General features: G+C 37.8%; 1 protein-coding gene across 1 annotated transcript in view; it reads left to right on the top strand.

The window, feature by feature from the left end:
• Positions 1–254: 254 nt before the first annotated feature.
• Positions 255–13550, top strand: part of TGFBRAP1 (transforming growth factor beta receptor associated protein 1) — a 30813-nt gene continuing 17517 nt past the window's right edge. The window contains exons 1-3 of the mRNA XM_008635832.2: positions 255–979; positions 8369–8563; positions 9535–9689. Of these exons, the coding sequence (XP_008634054.1) occupies positions 295–979; positions 8369–8563; positions 9535–9689 (1035 nt within the window). The 5' untranslated portion in view covers positions 255–294. The remainder of the gene's footprint in view (positions 980–8368; positions 8564–9534; positions 9690–13550) is intronic.

The raw sequence follows: 13550 nt of genomic DNA, 5'->3' as shown, positions 1-13550 counted from the left end.
ATGCTGGTTACTTGTGGAGAAAGCATCACTTCAGAATAGCTGGGTGCTGTTGTGAATCTGTTTCAGAATAGGTTAGAAGTGGAAGCATACCATTTGATTAATTTCTGTGGTTATTAATGTGCTTGCACCGGCTTGTGTAGTTGGGTTGGAAATAGAGTATAGGCTATTAAAAAATGCACTTGTTAAAGTTTTTGTATTGGTGAATGTTAAATTGCTACCTCTGATACTTGATTCTAAGTGCAGAGGTAAACAGTAGTTTTTTTTTCTCTTTAATTAGATCACCCAGAAGACACAATGAGCGTTAAAGCTTTCAAGCTCGTTTCTGCTATTGAGCGGGAGATGTTAATGGGAGACAAAAATTACATCAACATCGAGTGCATTGAGTGTTGTGGGAAGAACCTCTATATTGGAACCAATGACTGCTTTATCTATCACTTTCTGTTGGATGAAAAGGTATCGACAGCTGGAAAAATAACTTTTGCTGCCACCAAGCAACTACACAAATACCTGGGCTTGAAGAAGCCTGTGAGCGAGTTGAAAGCAGCCTCTGCCCTCACCAGACTGCTTGTGCTTTGTGACAACACGATAACACTAGTGAACATGATCAACTTGGAACCTGTCCCCACTGGTGCTAGGATCAAAGGAGCTGTGACGTTCACACTGAATGAGAACCCTGTGAGTGGGGATCCTTTCTGCGTTGAAGTTTGCATTATCTCGGTCAAACGTCGGACCATTCAAATGTTCATGGTGTTTGAAGACAGAGTCCAGATAGTGAAGGAAGTGTTTACTCCAGAACAACCCTGTGCTGTGGCTGTAGATGGTTACTACTTATGCCTTGCCCTTACTACACAATATATAATTTTGAATTATAATACTGGTGTCTCCCAGGACCTATTTCCATATTGCAGTGATGAGAAACGGCCAATTGTGAAAAGGATAGGCAGACAAGAGTTTCTGTTGGCTGGCCCCGGAGGCCTAGGTGAGACTAAGGATTTTAATTTTTTTGCTTTTTTTTTTTTTTTTAACTTCTCTTAATTTCTCTGAATTTCTGAAGCAAAGATTTACTAATTAAGTGTTATGCATAATAATGATGCTTTCCTTCACAGGTCTATATTGGAATGTTGAGATAAAAAGGGAGATGGTACTTAGTACTATTATAACTCTATAATACTATTATAACTATAAAAAAACCACACTAAGTGTTTTTTTAATGCACAAAAATCTATGATTATTTTTATTTTCATCATGTGTGTAGAAAGCTTCATTTCATTGTATCTTGCAGCCCTTAGTAAAAAAACTGTTGGGTACCAAGTGAAACTTCAGAGATTGATACACAGTCTGTAGTGACTAGTGGGTCTTGGTATGTGGAGTCCCATGTTGCTACAAAATTGTTACATTAGTGTAGATGAGTTAATTTTTTCCTCAGTTGCTATTCAGAGGAGCTCATATTGATGCCATGATGATTTTTTGCCTTTTCTTTTATACCTTTTTATGACTTTTGTATTCTTAGTGCTTTTTGCCTGCATTCTTGGACTTACTTGTCAAGCTGAGAAACTAAACATTTTAGAAGCTTCGTAGTTAGGGATCAGTGTGCCCCAGACCCCAAGATCCTCTCCAGAACATATTCTGTAAACTAAGATAGAACCATCCAGGGGAAGGTTCCTTGGAGAGGGGGGCTCACTCGAGCCTCTCATTGGGGAATCTTTGATAGATATGCTGATTAATAAGACCTATAATGTTGTAGCAGATCTGTTGTGGGTGTGGGCATTGCAGTGTGCATTGGGGTGCATTCAACCTGGACGTAGTGCACCTAAGGGTCCTAAAATAAATACCAAGGTAAAATCCCTTTTCCCCTTCTAAATGTGTTTGACTCTTGATTTTAAGACCAGGAAAAGGCATCAATATGAAGTGTATTTTATAGCTTTTAACAGATTCACAAGTAGGTATGTTGTACTACAGTGTTAGTAAGAAATTTTAGTGGAAGCAAGTTGCATCCTAACTCCTATAATAGTAAATGCTGTCCTAACTGTAGATGTTATTAGATACTACTAGTTTTAATGCTCCCATTTGCTTAGTTTTTTAATAGTATTTCTCAGCTCTGTGTTACAGATAGTTTAAGTATTGCAAAACTAAAATTAGATCATGTGAAATCATGCTCTTGTCTAAGAGATGACTGTAAGGACTACTGTAATCTGTCTAAATCAACAATATGCTGTGAGGTCAGTAATCTTGAGCTTTTTTTGGAAAAGCTGCAGTATCCCAGAGCTGACAGACCACAGGCAGAAGGCTTTCATGCTGTTTGCCATATGACTCTCCTTTCAGGAGGTGTGGTTTATGTATTTTCCCTGAAACATTAGGAATAGCATGACACAAAGTTCACAGCTATTTAGGTTCTTAATTTGGGTTCTGGCTTTTTAATATAAATTCCAAAGAGAATCAAGTGTCCAATATAAATTCCAAAGAAAATCAGTTGCTTATATTGAAGTTTTGCTTTGTGACCAGAATGCAAGATGTACATCAACTCACCAGCTTTTCTTTAAAGAAGTAGACTCTCAGTAGAATTTGAGTTTATGTGAGTTAAAGATGTTCCAAGATGAACTTGGGTTTTTTTTTTTTTTTTTTTTTTTTTTTGCATACAGAACTTTTCTAAGTCATTTTGGCTGTCCATGTCCTATTAAAGCTCTTAGTTGTTTTAAATGTGGACGTGTATTTGTGGACATCAACTTTTTAGCAGTGCTAGGGAAGTTAAAATTTGTGAATTAGCTGATTTTATAAGAAGATTCCATTCTTATTTTCATTTTTAAAAATTGTTTAGATATGTCAAACCAATTCTGTTTAAGTAATTTCTCTTTTCTTTCCTTTTTTTTTTTCCTTTAAGAATATAATTTCAAAAGCATAATTGTATTTAGCTAGAAATCAGAATTTTATTTAGTCTGACTTTTGCTTTTGTCTGGTGTCCTGTAACAGAGATACATGAAAAAAAGGTTACTTAAAAAGTCCAACATCCTTGTGTAAGTAGAACGTCCTGGGGTTAGAATGTCTGGTACGGGAGATCTTAAGCAAGTGCACTTCTGCTGCTGTAAACATGCTATAAACTACTCTTTTCTTCATGATACAGGCAAACTCTTTCTTGTACTGCCTCAGAGACCTTATAGGGTGTTTGCTGTCAATAGTATAGTTTTTCCTTGCTTAATTAATCTTTTTTTGTCTCCTGTTCTCTATTGCCTTCCCACTGATGTTTTGACTAAGTATTATCCATCTTACTGTTCCTCCTTGGTAGAATTCCTAGTGTCTTTAACACTTGTCTCTTTGAAGTTATGAACATGGTTGGGCACCTTTATAATAGATAAGCGTTGTGCATCTTGATATCTCAGGTGGGCCTCTGCTGTAAAGTGAATGGACTTGAAAAGGCTTGATGTAAATCTTCAGTTCTGATTTTGATTTGCTTTCATATGCCTCATTGATTAGGGCATGCTGGTTTGGCACTTGGTAGAGCATCTATGCTAAGTTCAGCCTCTTTTACAGAGGTGGATATATTCTGCATTAATATATTTGGCTTTAGAATGTTTGAAGTGACATTTATTTATATTAATTTGCTTTTGAATTAAGACTGGAATTTAGATTGGCAAAAAGCAAGTGCTCAAAATGATAAAGTAAAACTTCTCTGAGTTTATTGTGTATGTAACCTTTTTCTTTCTCTGGACTCTGGATTTTAAACTGATTGTTAGAATTGTTCATAGCAAATCCTTAGCCATTTGGTACGTTGTTGTCTTTACTTGCAGTTAGTATTTAGCTTGTTCTTCCAAAAGGAGGAGGAGCTTCATTTTTGGTGCTTCTTCATTCTGTCCAGTAATTAGTTAATTTACAATTGAAAATCAATTCTATCTGATATGTATGAAACTGCATACCAAAATTCAGTTTTCGAGTTGGTGAAGCTCTTGTTGCATGTTTTTAATAAGATTTCGTGCTCTAGAGAGGCTTTAAGTGTTTAAAATTACAGCAGACATGTCTTGATATTGGCACAGGATATGCTTCCCAGCACCAGCTGGAGCAACTGCCCCAAAAGGTCAGAGGTGTTGGCTCAGGCTGAGCTCCCAATGGAGGGTGCAGCTCCTCACACCTTGAGCTGAACAGAGCGCCTCCTACCTCTTCCTGAGACTGGACCAAGGAAAAATGTTGTCCTTGCCCATGGGAGATGTGTACTTGATTGAGGACTTCTGTTGCCAAGTAAACGAGATGCAGTAGGAAGTCAGCAGAATACATGACACCAGAGATGGCAAAAAGGAAATTGAGTCTTCTCCAGGACCCAGGCATGAGCCTTCAACCTCCATCTGTACAGAGAGGAAGGACAGGCTGTCTCTGCTGTTCTGTGATGGCTGACACTGGAAACTCATGACTTCTCATAATTGGAAGAAATCTCCTTCTCTGCTTGCTGATCTACATCTATATAATATGCTCAGTGCTTACAGTAGCAGATGAAAAGCAGAAGTTCTGTCCAACAAATCATCTGAGCCTGAACAATACAGGAGCACCAGAGGAATTAGCAAGTAATAGTACTGGGAGATTCCCTCATACTGGAGATGGGGGTTTTCTCATCCAGCCAGCTGGTAGGGAAGAACATCTTGAGGAGGCGTATGTGGATTGTGCAGATCACCAACCAATTGTACAACTTGTGGTAATGGGGTTTGTCTTTTAGGACTATGGATCCCCCTTTAAGGAAGAGATGGGATCCCCCAGGTCAAGTGAGGCAAAAGCGTTTTTGCCGACTTGTCTGAGCAACATGGTGAGTTGGATTTAGATTAGGCATGATGGTGATAGACTGTGTTGGCAAGCAAATCAGTGCAAGATGGTGTGATTAGGGACTTCATGAGCAGTAAACAGAGCTGAAGAAGTTCTGTTTCAGGCATATGCAGAGAAAGAAGTCTTTACAAAACATCATGGTAGTGGAAACTCTCACTTTTTCTGGGAAATCAGCACAGGTACGTGTTAAGAGCTGAAATGGGGGTTACCCTTTACATGGGAGCAGTAGGAAGATGTGGTGGGGTGCCTTGGAACAAAGGAGGAGGCAGATGAGAGTTTATGGATTTGGGTTAGAGAGCAAACTAACATAGTTGACATTGTGGTGAGTGCCTGGAATGGACCACTTCATCAGGAAGAAGGTGTAGGTGAGACCTTTGGGTAACGGGAAGAGATCTACGTTTGCAGGCCCTGATTTTTAAGGTAAACTTGAACCACTCCAGTACCTGCTAAAGGGGCCGCACAGCAAAGACAAGCAGTCCACGAGTTTTCTGGAGCGCATTGATGGTGGCAGAGGAGCTGATGAAGGGGTGTGCTCTGTTGAACATTAGTGTGTTATCGACATTGTTCTCATACTGAATCCAAAACACCAGCTGCTAAGAAGAAAATGAACTCTATCCAAAACCAGGGCAGAGGCCAATGTCCATCTGGCATTGGCTCTGCTGAGCACCATGAAGGGCAACAAAAAGAGCTTCAAGCATATAAGCAGCACAGGAAGTCTAATGGAAGCCCACTGGTAAGTGGGGCGGAGGACCTGATGCCAAAGGGCATGGAAAAGGCTGAGGTGCTTAATGCCTTCTTTACGTCAGTCTACTGGTATGACCTTCTTTCAGGAATCATCAGCCCTTCGGAACAGTGGGAAAATCTGGAGCAACAAAAACCTGCCCTTGGCAGAGAAGGATCAGGTTATGGAACATTTAAATAAACTGGACAGACAAATCCATGGGACCTGATGGGATGTTCCCATGAATGCTTGAGGATGATGGTCAATGTCATTGTGAGGCCAATCTTTATTATATTTGAAAGGTTGTGAAGATCAGAGGATGTTCCTCAGGACTGGAAGAAAACAAATGTTTTCACTCCTGCCTTAGGTGATCGAGAGAGGAACCAGGGAATTACAGCCAGCTGTACCCTAATCCTCAGGAAGGTGATTTGGGAAAATCCTGGAAGCTATTTCCAAATATACAAAAGGCAAGAATGTGATTTGAAGTAATCCGTGTAGATTTAAAAAGGGGAAATGGCCTGACCAGACTGAGCATCTTCTGTGATCACATGCTGGCTTGGCAAATGAGGGGACAGCAGTGATCCTGTGAAGTTAGCAAGGCTTTGATGCTCTCTGCCATGACATCCTTTGTAGACAAATGGATGAAGAATGAGCTGGAGAAACAGTTGAGGTGGATTGAAAGCTTGGCTGGAAGATTCATAGTCAGCGGTGCAGAGTGGAGTCAGAGTGCAGCTGGAGACCAGTCACTAGTCTTGTACCCTAGGGGGCCAATGCGCGGTCAATATTAACATAATTTCAACAACCTGGCTGGTAGGGAAGAGCACACTTTCAACAAGTTTGCAGATGATACAAAACATTTCTGTATCTCTTGGTGCTGAAAGCAGTGTAGCTTTGTTTTGGGTAACTTGTAATCCTTGTGTAGCCTTCGCAATTTTTAATACGGAATTGATTTCTGGCCTCATCTCAAGTTTCATCAAATGCATTCCTGTACTATAAAAAGGTTGTGGTTTCTGATTGTAGTTACGTTTATTGTTATCCTTAGGTGAAAGCTGGATGAAGACAGAAAATGCATCATTCTGCCACAGAAGCCCTAGCTATTGAATGCAGAGGGATGTAGAGAGACATTGACTTGAATGCATACCCTTTCACTTCCATAAGGATTTTTAAAATTACTTAAAAAAGAACTTTTTCATTTTAAAAAAGTATGGGGTTTATAATTATTTGTGTTAGAACATCATAAAAATAGAAAAGCCTAAGAATTAGTCTTTCAAATAGAATAAGCCCTAAGTTTACTCCTGATTAGTATGTATTTAGTACAGGTTTTCTCCCATGTTTTGAAATGGGATTATATCATGGAATAACAACTGAAAGCCATTAAAACTGGACAGTACATTTTGCCTTACATAAAATTTTACTTCTGAGTCATAAGAATATCAAGATCTAGAGAGTAAATTAGGAATTATGTATTATGACCCAGAAAGTATTTTCTGTAAGGTGCTCTGGTTGAAAAGCTGATCATTGTAGTGAAAAAGAACCCTTAGTCAAGGGGAAAGGTCTGATCATTTGAAAGCTGCTGTAAGGGATCCAGAAGCTTAGTGTCTATACTGTAGTTCTGTACAAATCTACAACCTTCTGTTTTGTTTTCTCTGTTTTTCCTTTTTTTATTATTTTTTTTTTCATTCCAAGGAGGTCCTTGTACTCAGCTCGCCTTGCCTCATTATCCTCTGTTTGGAAGAGATTTTGTAAATTGAATAACATAATCTTTTAATCTCTTCTGTTCTTTAGAGCTCAGACTTATTCTGCCAGCTGTCAAGTGGCTCACTGCTGCCAAAGATCAATTTTCATGGGCATGTCTTTTTAATGGCATGAGAATACTTGTTTTAAGAGGTGTGAATTCATATTTTGAACAGAAGTTTACACTGTGCTTCAGTATGGCTCAGCTGGTAAATGATTACTGAACTAGGCCTGAAAATTGTAACTGAAATTTTTCTTCAGTTAATGTCTCAGAATTGGGAAGTATCAAGTAGCATGAAGAGAACCAGTGGCATGTGGTCCCAAAGCAATTTAAAAGTCTATTAAGGTAGGAGAAGAATGGAGGACAGAATAGATATGAAGAAAGGTAGTGACAAAAAACCACCCTGCAAATTAACTGAAGTTTTAATCTGGTTATTCTGAAGACAGCATAGGAGTTATCGCTGGGATAATAGAAAGTCTTTACTCTGTGCTGCTTTATACACAGCCTCTGCATTTTTTCAAATGATTGAAAACACAGATGCTTCACAGGAAGTGACTCATCCCAAGGAGATGGGCCCTTGTTCTCGGAAAATGTTGGCTGTAGCAAAAGTGAAGAAGTGTGGTAAACAATTGTGTCCACTAAAATGCTCTTTAGACACTTGACACTACAAGAACAAACACATCTGCACTGCTGGATTGGTCAGGTGGTGCAGGTCTACAGCTCCTGCTAAGGCAAGATTGTTTGGAAGCTGGATCTCAATAAGCGTTACTGTTCTGAAATGAATTCGAACTACATTGCATAATTCCTATAAGAAAGCTCTTAAACTTACTAAACTTGAATAATTCTTGCTAGTTTGTTTCAGTATTCATCTCTCCTCAGTTTTTGGCATTGTCTGTTCCTGTGCTGACAGAGGATGAAAAAAAAAATTGAACTGAATTAACCAACATATCAGTTCAGGTCCAGGGAGGTGTGATGTGTTGTTATCATGCTGCCTGATACTGCATCTGCTCTGAGACTTTCCATTGCTGCACCTTGGTACCCATGCTTTCTGTTGGGAAAACAACAGTCTTCAACTAGCATGAGCCTCAGGCTTTGTTTTTCCCTTTTTGTAGGCATGTTTGCTACTGTAGATGGGATTTCGCAGCGTGCCCCAGTGCACTGGTCGGAGAATGTGATTGGGGCAGCTTTGTGCTTTCCTTACGTGGTTGCTCTCGATGATGAGTTCATTACGGTGCACAGCATGCTGGACCAGCAGCAAAAGCAAACCCTGCCTTTTAAAGAAGGTCACATTCTACAGGACTTTGAAGGTATTAAAAAGGACACTTTGTCGCATCAGTAATTCTGGAACAACAGCTGCAGTCACTTGGGTTTGTTTTTTAAACAAAGTATCTAACAAGTATGTTTACTGTTGAAACTTTTATTGCAAATGCTTTCTTGGTTACGTTCCTTGCAGACTTCAGTAATCCAAAATTCCACACTTCTAACAAAATGTATGCTCATTAAATGTGCTGTAATTGTCAAGTTAATTGTTGGGTAGGAGTCTATGGAGTTAGAGCTTTATCTTGTAACTTGATTGTTTCTTTCAAAGGAGCAATGTTAATTTAATGCTACAACTCAATAATTGTGACCTACAGGTATTTGTCCATTGACTATCTTGACAAATTTCTAACTTATTAAAAAGGAATACAAAAGAATAATAAATTCTAAAATATCTGTGTAAGAGGTTTAAAATTGGATCTTTCACATAGAATTATTAAACAAAAAAGTACAAAAATTTCTATTGATCCGTTCTTCAATTGAGAACTCTTAAGTGTGGAATATACTATGCTACTACATTTTTTTTTTCCAGAAAAGCTACAAACTCTAGCACTGTGAACTGTATATTACTTGCTAGATTTGGTGTACAGCTTAAAATTTTCAAATGTAAGCCTGGGGAAGTACCTGTTAGTTAAAAGTTCCTACTCTCTGGAATCTGGCATTAATTTCAGTGACCTTACCAGCTTAGTTCATCATGAGTGATTCTAGCCAATTTCTCTTAGAGTAGAACAAAATCTGCTGTAACTAAATAAATTTACCATTATCTCTGTATTTCTGAGCTGGAATTTATAGGCAAACTGTACTATGTAGTAAATGTGGTAAGCAGCAAAGGTCACTTTTGGGACTTTAACACTGTTTAGGTTCTTGTATCTTAAATTGTGTCTCTTAAAGCCTGTTTCTGATTTTTTTTTTTTTTTTCTGTAGAGGCTGTAAATTGAATATATCTGTTTGTTCTGTCCAGGAAAGGTGATTGTTGCTACTAACAAGGGTGTGTATATCTTGGTTCCACTACCTTTGGAAAAACAGATTCAGGATCTTCTAGCTAGCCACAGAGTGGAAGAAGCCCTTGTTCTAGCAAAAGGAGCTCGAAGGAATATTCCAAAAGAGAAATTTCAGGTCTGTCCTTCCTTTAATTTTCATGAAAATGTAAATTTCACAGTGGTGTCATGTATTCCATTGGTCAAGTGATTGGAGAGGGTGGGGGAGGGATTTACATTGTAGAGAAGTTGTAATACCTGTTATGATTTCAGCCTGAGGAAATAGGTATTCTGCTAAATTGCTTTGTACTTGTAGAGGCTGTGACATTGGCAGGGTTGAATGCTGTTGTTCTTCTGGGGTTTTGTTGAATTTTTTTCAAGTGTGTGACTTGAGAGAATTGAAAACAGAGCAAAACAAAAAAACCTAGTGAGAGAAAATCCAGTGGGATTCTTCCTTAGTACTGGATTGTTATTATTTGCTATTGCTGTTTAAAAATGTATACTTTATTTCAAATTAGAATTGTGTCATTTTTTATTGAAGATTCTCATCATATTCTAAACTCCACAGTAGCACCTACCTTCGAAGTTAAGTGATGGGAAATCTTAAGCAAATAAATCCTACTTCCAAGCTCTTACAAGTAGCACTTGTACTGCTGTGTAACTCAAAGGTTTTTGTGTGGCAAAGTGTCTTACAAACTCTCTGATTAGAGTGTTGATTAGGGATTTGTACTCACTCCCTTCTACCTGTGATTTATATTGCAATACATGTTCTACTGTATTTGCTCCTATTTAGAGAATTGTAAAAAGCAGCATGACATCTCTACTCATAGAGTAGGTGAATAAATATTTGGCTTGGTTTCTTTGCTATTGTAAAAGAAAAATTTGATCTGTGACCTGCAGAAAAATCTGTGTTTTTTTTTTTTTAATATACTTTGGAGCATTTTTTTGCCATTAAAACAGTTGTGTTACTTCTGGTTTGTTTAGAAAGGTGTAAAGTTTGGAACATGTGGAAGTTACAGGATTGCAATGGTTCAAAGTTATTCAGACTGTCAGGATTTTTTTTTTTTTTTTATTTCAAGAAGGTTCTAATTCTTTTTCATTTCAGTTTCAGTCAAGGCACTTGAAAGGCAATCATTAAATTAAATGAAACTTGTATCAGCTTTCATTTTGATCCGTAACTCCTCTCTTAAATGAGCAGCTAGGTGATTGCTGGAACCAAAAAAGTTTTTGAGAAAAGTCTTCCCATTGTTTTGTGAAAGTCCAACTACCTGAAAGTACTTGAAGCTGAAAAGTACTTAGAAAAATATAGAGTTCAGTTTCCAGCGTGTTTTGCTTTGCGTCTTCACTTCCAACTTTTCCCTTCCAATCTGTTTAAAGAAGCAAACACAACTCTTGCTGTGGGGGCAGGATGCATAATCTAAGCAATGTCTTCTATGTGTGATGAACTGTAATTTTCCAATTATTTCTTTACAGTTTACGTGGATTTAGTGTGGGAGATGACTTTCTGTGTTTTGCCACAGGATGAACCACAATTCATTATCTAAAATACATGACGTAGAATCTCATTCCATCTTAGTTTTCTTGTGTTTAGAATTTTTCAGTCTCTAAAATAAGTTACTTTCTTTTCACAAATGTCTTAAGTGCGCAGTGTCGGTCTTCCTGAAATTATTCTGTTTCCTAGAATATTGTAAACTCTTTCTAACTTAGTGTGCTTTTAAGGGTGTTCAGTTGCTTTAAGTCAATGCTACAGCTGAAAACCAGAAAACATAGTACTTGCGAGCAAAATAGCCTGTTCTGTTTCTGGAGTGTATTTGCAAACTGATATTAACCAACTTGAATTGGTGGAGTCTCCCACTGACTGGTATTAAAATGGCTCAACTTGGCTTAGTTGTTGAGACATTACTCCAGTTTTTCAGAGCTTATCTGTAGCTGGAAATGTAACATGTTTTCTGTGGTGACGCTGGTACCTGGTGTTGTCGTTACAGGTTTGTTACAGGCACGTCAGACTTTCTTTACTGTAGTCTTACGTAATACAAATCTGATGGAGCTCAACAAATTAAATGCCTTACATATGTCTTTGAAACATTTCTTTGGCATACTTTAATCACACAGTCACTCATTTCTAACTCCTTTCTGAGAGCTATCCGCAGATAATAGATATCTATTAGATAATAGGTATCTTCTAATAGGTATCTTCAGGTATCTATTTTGCAAGCATTACTGAATCCTGAGCCGCTGACACTTTAAAGGCCTTATTTTGCCATTTTGTACAAGCAGTAGGAAGGAGTGCATAGGGTTGGCATTAAGGCACTTGATCCAGGCACTATAATCTATCCATACGTAATAGTGATTATTATTGTCTGTTTCATGAAGTGTAGTGTTCCCTTTGTCACGTGATGCTTTAATTCTGCAGTTTGCAATGGCTGATGCCATCTAATGAGTGACTTGAACTCAGGGTGCTGCAGGGCAGATCTTGAGGACATGGGGGTTTTTTTTTCCCCTACAGTTCAAAACTTTGTCATTGCATGCATACATGGGTGCATGCTCTCCCTCTGTATATCAGCATAAATATATATAAATATATGCTGGTAATGCAGAATGATGGTGGAATAGCAGCAGTGAAGTACTGTACTCTCAGAATTATTTGTACAGTCAATATTTAGTTACTGGAAAGTAGCAGGTCATGCCATAGTAGTTCTAACCTGTTATTTAACTTGTGGTCCCTGCAGACTGCAAATTTAGCTCCGCCATATCAGAGGAAAATTTCTTTGTTTTTGAGCATCAGGAATTCCGGCTAGGTGAAAAATGCTAAGCAAAAGTGTTCCAAGGAGATGACTCTGCTGGATATCATTTTTGATAGAAGAATACAAAGGCCTTTCTACCATGCCACCATGAAATGACTGAATACTACTTATTAATTTTTCAGGACAGCTGACGTTTGCAGAAATCATGGTTGATGGTAGTGAAGACCTTGGTTAGATTGACACACATCTTGCATAGGTATCTCTCTTTTCTTTTTTTTTTTCTTCCTAATTCTTTTTGGTTTCAAAAAACATATTAACTGCACCCAAATCTGACCAAAAGACAAAGTGGCATTCTAGAAAAATTCTTTTGGACAATATAGTTGGTAATTCTGACTATTTTAGAAAAGACTTTTTTAGTAGTTGAGAGAATTAAGACTTCACTACAGCAATCACAGCTTCAGCAGTCACCTTTCTTTTTCCTATTGCTTTTTCAGATGTGAATTAATACAAAACTTTTGTCATGTTTTTGTAGCTACTGTTTTTTTCCTGTGAATTCAGTCAACAGTGCAGAATTTGCCTAAAGAATTGCAAGTCCTATGGTGGTTCTTCAGAAATTATAAAGGACTAAACAACGTGTTGAATTTTGACTGGGTGTGGCTTAGAACCTTTTGAAAAGAAGCCTGTTCCAGATCTGACAAACGGATCTGGAAGAACAGAAGGTGTTTTTTCTGTCATAAACAGAAGTTAACTGTGTGTGTTTGACATGTAGGTCTAGCCCATTCTTAAAAATCTGTCAGAAGGGGGAATACTGGATTTTCCACAGTCTGGTCTGTTTTCTTCCATAATCTTTACCCCAGGGCATCTTAATATCTAGTATTTATACTGTCAGCTAAAAATCTACCTGGATACTGCTTATCTCATCATTACATCTTTAAAAAGTTCTGAAAGTGTCTGTCTGTAGATATTCCACAACTTTTTGTTTCATGTCTTTAAAGGAAAATTGAAGATATGTCAACATTTAAATGACAGTGAATAACTACTTTACCAGTTCAAATTTAAAACTGGTTCCTTCAGCCTATAGTTACACTATCAATGAGCTCTTTTCAAGTTTTTGTTAAAAAAATGCTGTGCAGACTAAGCTCTGCAATTAAAGCAATGCTTTCAGTGAGATTATTTCAAATTTTATTACAATATCATAATTGACTAAATATGTAAATTTTAGTGATCACTCCGTTGCAAAAATTGAAAACAGGTTG

The sequence above is a fragment of the Corvus brachyrhynchos genome, unplaced genomic scaffold (assembly GCF_000691975.1).
Source record: "Corvus brachyrhynchos isolate BGI_N302 unplaced genomic scaffold, ASM69197v1 scaffold83, whole genome shotgun sequence".
NCBI lineage: Eukaryota > Metazoa > Chordata > Aves > Passeriformes > Corvidae > Corvus > Corvus brachyrhynchos.
The sequence above is the reverse complement of the archived record's forward strand: the minus strand, read 5'-3'. Positions and strand labels throughout refer to the sequence as shown.